The 7662-nt window shown below is 50.8% G+C and overlaps 1 protein-coding gene across 3 annotated transcripts in view; it reads left to right on the top strand.

The window, feature by feature from the left end:
- Positions 1-538: 538 nt before the first annotated feature.
- The window catches only part of JMJD1C (jumonji domain containing 1C), a 184829-nt gene continuing 177705 nt past the window's right edge, over positions 539-7662 (top strand). Inside the window, exon 1 of one of the 3 annotated variants that reach the window (XM_084526471.1) lies at positions 539-890. In XM_084526471.1, the coding sequence (XP_084382597.1) occupies positions 738-890 (153 nt within the window). In that variant the 5' untranslated portion in view covers positions 539-737. The remainder of the gene's footprint in view (positions 891-7662) is intronic. The other 2 variants (XM_084526466.1, XM_084526469.1) reach the window with 2 other exon arrangements.

Below are 7662 nucleotides of genomic sequence, written 5' to 3'. Positions count from 1 at the left end.
AGCTCTGCCTGGAGATAAGGCGAAGGAAAATACGTTCAGTGGGGGATTACCACGGCCTGATGCCGGGCTGCGCAGCACAGCGCTGAGGGGAGCGGGGGGAGGCACAGCGGGGCCGTGACAGGGGCTGGGGGGGCTCTGAGGGGGCTGCGGCTGAGGGGCGCGGGCCTGCGGCACCTCAGCAGGGGCCGTGCGGGGAAGATGGAGGGCGGGCGGCCCGGGGGGGCCTGAGGCAGCCGCGGGCCGGGCCCGGGGCCGAGGGGGCCGCTCCCGGGGCGGGCAGAGCGCTGAGGGCCCCGCGTTGGGGGGGGAGCCCCGGGCGCGGACTCTTTGCGGCGGCGGCCGCTCGCCCCCCGCCCCGCGCTGCCTGGCGGAGGGAGACGGCGCGTGGTGCCGGTCGCCATGGCAGTGGGCTGCGGGGGCGGAGTGGTCGGGGCCGCAGCGCGGCGCTGAGGGCGGGCGGCGAGGGGAGGAGGAGGAGGAGGAGGAGGAGGGAGCGCGCCCCCGGCCCCGGCCCCGGCCCCGCGGCTGTTTGTGGCAGGCGGCCGGCGGCGGAGCGGCCCCGCGGCGCCGGCCCGGCCGAGGGGCGCGGACCCGAGCCCGCGGCTGAGGCGAACGAGCCCCGCTCCGCTCCGCTCCGCTCCGCTCTGCCCCCGCCATGGGCGGCCCGTAGGGGAGCGGGCTCGGCGCGGCGCGGCGGCTGGTGCGGTGCCTGCGCGGCGGCGGCGGCGGCGGCGGCCATGGCGGTGGAGACGCGGCCGGAGCTGGTGGGGAAGCGGTTCCTCTGCCTCGGCGGCGGCGGCGGCGGCGAGGAGCCGGCGGAGAGCGGGCGCTGGCGGGCAGGGGTCATCCGCGCCGTGTCGCAGCGGGACTCGCGCAGCGCCGAGCTGGCGGTAAGCGGCCGGGCCTGCGGCAGGAGGGGACGGCACGGGACGGCACGGGACGGGACGGGACGGGCAGGGACGGGACGGGACTTGGCCCCCCCGGGGCGGCGCGGGGACACGCCCGGGGACGCGGGGCCTGGGGGCCGGGCGGGCTGCAGGGAGCCCGGCAACCCCCGCATTCCGCCACCGAGCTTTGTGTGCAGCAGAGCGCGTGTGGCACTTGAATCGCCGCTTTTTTTATTTTATTTTTTTCCCTTTTTACTACGTGGTGCTGCTGTTTTTTTCCTTCCCGCTAGCCGTAGCCCCTCTGCGTGGAATGCGGTGTGTTCGCCCCTCGGCTCTCGGTGAGAATAGTCTAGAATACCTTATTTTTAGAGCCTGCTCCGGGTGTTATTCCTGCGGGAGAGTCTTCCCCACGAGCTGCACGCAGTTATGGAAACACTGAGTAAGGTTTGGGGAGCTGTGTACTAACATTTACACGTCAGACCCGTCATTTGTAAACTCCACGAGCAGAGCTGCCATAAAGAGAGAAAGGGCGCTCGAGCCAGGCGCCCAGGGCTTGGCTCCCTTACGTTGAGCAGGCAACGCGTGTTGCCTGCTGTAAGCCTGCCCTTCTCCTCCCAACTTTGCTCTCCAAGTGGTTTTTCTCCTCAAATTCCCATTCCTTACAACCCCTGGATGCTGGAGGAAGAGCTGTCACGCTCCCCAGGCAGGATGACTCAGGGTGTGCCCACGCGTGGCACAGCGCCCTGGGGACGGACCCGAGCTACCTGCGAGCCGAGCACGGAGCCTGGGGGCAGTGCCTGGGTGCAGTGCAGCACTGGGCTCCTTGTGTGCCCGGGTTCCTTGCCACGCCACGCTGCAGGGGCTTGCTGGCCACTTGGGGTGCCGGAAGCCTGCGAGGGTTTTGGAGATGCTGTCTGGGTCTAATGAGTCCCAGGCCGTCCTGAGCTGCTGGAGGATCGCTGCTCCCACTGAGAGCAGTGTTGGGTTTTGCTCTCAGCTGTTCTCTGTCCCCAAGGTGCAAACGGGCATAAATCACCGAGGGAGAAGCGATAAGGTTTCTGCGAACAACAGGTAGCTTCTGGTGGTTGGGCTGTCCTGCAGCAGTGCTTAATGTGAAGCTCTCATGAGTTGGATACTTGCTGGTAGCCATACCGGCTTCCCCTGCCCGCAGTGAAGAACAGGGGTGTTTTTCTGCCAGGCCCGGTTCCATGCGTACCACCACAGCCGCTCCTAGCCTTCGTGGCTTTCCTTTCAGGTGGTTGTCCCTAGGAATAGCTGCAGACTCTTCTGTTACTCATCACTGGGCTGAAATGGTAATTCTCCTTGACAGTTCCATTGCTGCCCACAGGGCGCAGCATAAAGATGTTGAAACTGATTTTTTTTTTTTTATCAATTTTGCGTATTCCTGGTCCCTCTGAGCTGGGTGGCCTTTGCAGAAGTACAGATGATGCCCTCCTCTGCAGGAAGGGAGGAGGAGGAAGGTATCAGTGGGCATTTTTGAGATGGCTGCAAAGCAACTAGAGCTGAGTTACCTTTTTTAGTCCTGGTTTCAAAAGGAAGCATCATTTACACCATCTCGGTGGCTTTTCATTCTTAGTAAGTGTGAACCCCTCTGTTGGTTTCAACCAATTAAAGAGCATGGAGTGGTCTGATAAAAAGATCACCTTCACCCCAGCCTGTGAAAGCTGACATCTGAGAAGCGAGTGCCCTTTTCCACCAAAAAAAAAAAACAGGGAAGGAGGTCACGGCATTGCGTGCGCTGCTCCTGGAAGCGAAGGTGGCTTCCAGCTGGGCTGGCAGCATGTGCACAGCTTCAAACCGCTCCGGCATATGCTGCCCTGCGCTCAGCGCTGTGCCCAGGTAGGTGGGCCGCGGGGGACGGAGCTGCTGCTAGGTGGAGGTGGGCTGAAGGGCACGAGAAAGAGCTGGGTTAACAAAGCCGTGAGGGTAGGCGTGAGTGCTTGGAAAGGAATTTATGGGCAAACGGAGAGTTTGTTCAAGTGGAGGATTTAGGAACGCACGGAGGCAACTGACGTAATTAATGTGAAGTGGCCACAGGGCTTTGTAGGAGCAAAGCCATCAGAAACCAAGCTTTGTTAGATGGGCTGTCAGCAGAACAACCCCTTACATCACGAGCTGCAGCCCAGAGTGCTGGGCTGTCCCCTCGGCTGGTGAGCAGGCAAATGGAGACTCCAGTTGTGGTACTTAGTTTCGTGGCTGTAGTTTTATAAATAAATTCCTGAATATTTTCCGAGTTGAAATTACTGTCCTGGTAGTAAAACTAAGAAGAATTGTCCATTACCCAGTGTCTTCTTCTGAAGAGGTGTCTCCAACTCCCTGAAAGCATGCTAAGTAACTGCTTCCTCATGCTGCTTGTGATTGCAGCATAGTTGGTACGTACTCTTTAGTATTAAAAAAAAAAAAAAAAAGAGGGGAGGGGGGAAGAAAATACCAAAGTGTCTTTTCTCTCGTTATTTTATTGAAATGTGCACTTAGCACTTTTCCTATTGAGGTACCACTAGTGGGGAATACAGTGAGAACAAGTAGCACTGGTTGGGAGTACTGTTGGTCTTTGGAAGATGACTGCTCTTGTTCTTGAATGCTTAGACCCTTTGTGGCAGGGTTTGGGAGACGTGCCTCTTCATTAGTCATCCTGTAGTGTTTACAGATGGATAAAACACCTGCTGTACATGTGCAATGGATGCAATTTAATCTAGGAGTTTTCTTGATAATTTCCATGGTCTGAATCTCAACTTGATCCTGAGCAAGTTGTAGACCACCTGATCTTTCATTCCTGTTGCATGGAGAGCATTTATTAAAACTAAAGAGGGATGGTCGTGGTGGAAGAAGTCTCATATTTATGTGTACCCATCTATCTATATTTCACTATTATTATTGAGAGATTTCATAGCTACTTTGCTGTTTGCAAGTAGCAGTGGGTGTTATTAGAGGTAGCTGGCAACTTTATTTCTCCTTCCTGCTAACTGCCTGGAAAAGTCTCTATACGGCTATGATGGCAGTGATAAATCTGCACAAATAAAGAAATAGCCAGGAGGAAAGAGGTGGAGTTGATGCCATTTGATCTCCCTGCTCCTTGCTATCCTGTAAGAATGGCTTTCTGGGGCACAGGTTACAAAATGCCTAGTTAATCACTACTGCTGGGGTCTGACATGAACATGGTGCATGTGTTTTCCTGTGTTGTGCATAAAATGCGTTTTTTTTTTTAATTTAAGTAAGTTTAATTATTTTGCTTACTGGAACTAGTTCAGAGTTTGAATTTTCAAGGTTTGCAGTCGTATATAGAATCTAGTCGTATATCCATCTCCATGGCTTCTCTGTGTGAGAGAATGGACACAGGTTTGCAAACCTGGCGTGCAACCCTTAACAAGAATTAGTTATGTTGTGATCTCTAATTGCCTTTGCTTCTCTTAATGTGTGAGTTTTGCTGCCATGACATCTACACAATGGAAGATAAAATAAAGAATTAAATACTTTGGGAGCCTCGTGATAAGCTGAGGTAACATTTAACGTTGCATTATGGCAAGAAGTCATCATCCCCATTGTGTCAGACATCTTGTATGTATGTCCTTCATAAAAACCCTGATATTCAGGGCTTGAAGCCATTGCTTCACTTTCATTTACATTAAAATTGATAAGCTACAGTGGGGCAAAATACATTAACAATTTGGATAAGCCATGTTTTCTTGGTATCTCATCTTTGGCAATTTGCTAAGAAGGAATTGTTCAAAATCCAGTTGCCTACTGAAGCCATTGGAAGGGGATAGTGGCGGGCCATGCGTCGTGTGACTGGCTTGCCCTCACATCAGGACAACACAAGTTCACAACCCGTAATGGAAACTTATCAGTTCTGAATTGAAAGGAGTTATTTTTGTGAAGTATTCCATATGCTGAGAGTTTCTCATGAAAAGATGAAGTTAAATTTGTTTTCCCTGTGCATAGAGATGTTCTTCTCCATTTTTTTTTTTTTTAATGGCCCGGAGTTCAATCTGAAACTTCATGAATGCAGCATGGCTTTGTCATAGGCACGGAATTGCACTTGTGTGTTATGTTTTCTGCCATTTTTAGCATGGTGTTTGTATGTTCTCCTGTTTTCCTTTCACTGAGCTAGTATTTAGAGTGAAACAGTATATTTTTTTAATGCATTTAAGCTATTCTGTTTAAAATTGAACATTTTTTTTTCATTCCTTATTTTAGTATTACATGCTTAGCAGCTTTTACTTGTTAACCTTGTAATAATCTGAAGGCTGCAGAAAAATCTTCAATAAAACTATTGTATAAAGTAAATAAAGCAATGTGCTTTCAAGTAGTTGTGTATAGCTTGTTGGTGGTTAGTGGAATTTAAAAACACGACATATTTCTGTACTAGCATCTGGGTTAAAGATGAAGAGCACGTTGTGGGTGAGAAGCCTGTCACGTTATTTACTCCAGCTCGGGGAGATGATGTTAAAAACGTGCCACGGTTCACCGTGTCGCTGCCACCTCTGCATCCAGACCGGGGATATTGTTGCAGGATGCATTTTGTGTTAGTTCTGAATTTGGTTTGAAACGAGTGGGAGAAAAAGCCATGTGGATTTAGACAATTACCAGTTGTTTCTACTGTTCTGAATCAGTGCTGAAGCCAAGCAGGGTCTTGTAAGTTACGGTGCATATCAGCTGGGCGATCTCTTCTTGGCTCAGCAGTAAAGAAAACTTCCTTTTTCCTTTCTGTTTCTAATGAGATTGAGTTTGTCATCCTGTGTCTGTGAATGTCACCTCATCTGTCTTCCAGAGTTAGTCCAGTTGGTGTTCAGTTTCCTCGTAATTTCACACAAAGATCAAACCTGGGAGCGTTCCTGTTACCGACTGCAAGGATTCAGAGCTTTGTGCCCTGCTTCTCTTCCTCTTCGCTTTTGTGCTAATTGAAGTTTGAGCCTGTAGATCAACAAATAAATAGGCTGATGGATTTTAAGGAAGGTTTTTGTAAATATCAAGATTGCAAACAGAATTGAGGTGTCCCAGTCTCGGGGGCAGATTAATTAATCAGCTTGATTATTAATTTGCTACATAGTTTCAAAGTAATCAGTAGATCAGCAGTGAGTGAGAGAGTGAGATGTGGAAAGGGAAAGGTTTGATCCTCTACTTAAATCTTTCAGAAGACATTCATAGAGATTTATCAGGTAGTTGTCCATCTAGAAAGCATTCACTCATGCCGTGGATGTACCACGCATGCAGGTAGTTTGTCATTCCATATTCACATTCCATCATTTTTTCTCATTCCAGCAGTTCGCGTGAAGTTTTGGAGGAGTCTTGACAGGCCGGTGCAGTCATGTTAGGCCTCTCAGAGATGAGCAGCCACTTCATAACAAGCCATTCATTCTGGGCAGATGCTGAGATCTCAAAACCTGCTTGGGAACACCAGAGCTTTTATGGCAATGAAAGTAGTGGGAGGGGAAAGTGGTGCTTCTGAAACGTGTCCAGAAATAAGCTCAGCTCTTTCTTCTTTACTCCTGGCGAGCTGCAGAGATGTTTACTTCCCCAGTGGTCTTGAAGCTCTTCTGGGATCAGGCTTGACCTTCCTTCTCAGTAGGACTGAAGAAGCTGCTTCTGCTTTCTCCGGAGGAAAGTGAGTGGTGACCATCTTCAGAAGGTGCCCTGCAGCTGGCAACAAGGTGGCTGTCGCGGATTGGCGTAGTGCTGTAACGTGACTTCCTTGCTGGGCTTCATGCTGTGGGTGCTGGCGTTCAGTGCTGGTGCAGGAATGCTTTCTGTCCCAGCTTTTTGAGGCAGGGACTGAGGCCTGCACCGCGTGGGTGTGCGTAATCCTTCTGGAGATGCTTTCGTTCGCGGCTAAATGAAAGCCGTGTTCCTTCATCGTGTTGACCTACTCAGAAGTTGCTGCCATTAGTTGACGTGTGTTATTCTCATATACCATTAACTCTCACGTTATAAGGTAGGATGAGAGTGGAGGAACCAGAAGAATCTGAGATTTTGCTGTGTTTTTTTTTTCTAGACTTTTTTTTTTGAATGTTTTCATTGATTGAGGTTTTTCTTTTTTAACTTTGCTCTTTAAGCAGCTGTTACTGCTTGTCAGAATTGAGTGGAATGGAGGAATTTACCCTGGTGGTTAGGGAGTTGCCTCTGTTGCCTCAGAGAGAAAGCGGTTTTGTGCTAATTCAGGGGCTCCGTAAGGAGCTTCGTGGGCACAGCAGATGTAGGGTAAACATTAAGGCCTCTAGCTTGGCTCTCCCATGGCAACCTTTTTAGAAGTTTTGGAGACTGTGGTTCCACAGACATTTCTCTTGGTGGCACTGCTGGCTTAATTTTTTAACCCTGAACAGTTTCCTTTCAGCTCACCATCTGGCCCTCCAAGCTGTGGTAGCGAGGCTGGGGAGGTGGTGTGGGATCAGCCGGCGGCAAGTGGCTGAGGCCAGGAGCAGCGTGAGCTGGAGAAAAGGCTCTGGACCTGTGGCCTAACGAAGGGCTTGAAAGCTGGTGGAGATACCTCTGAGAGCTGTGGTTGCTGGAGCCAGTCCTTGAGTCCCAACCTGCTCAGCTGTCACGCGGGGAGTTGGTACTGCAGGTGAATTGGGATTTGTTCGCTCAGGAAGAATAAATTCTTCTTTCACTCGATTAAGGAAATGTATCTCCGAACAACGTGTAACGTGATCGTTCCGTGTCTGTTGCTGCTGTACTTGCTTGCAAAGGCAAGTTTTGGAAAAACAGATGTGAAGTCAAACCCTCTGAGGGAAACTTAAGCATCTCTATGTTAAAGCCC

Source organism: Aythya ferina (assembly GCF_964211825.1).
Source record: "Aythya ferina genome assembly, chromosome: 7".
NCBI lineage: Eukaryota > Metazoa > Chordata > Aves > Anseriformes > Anatidae > Aythya > Aythya ferina.
The sequence above is the reverse complement of the archived record's forward strand: the minus strand, read 5'-3'. Positions and strand labels throughout refer to the sequence as shown.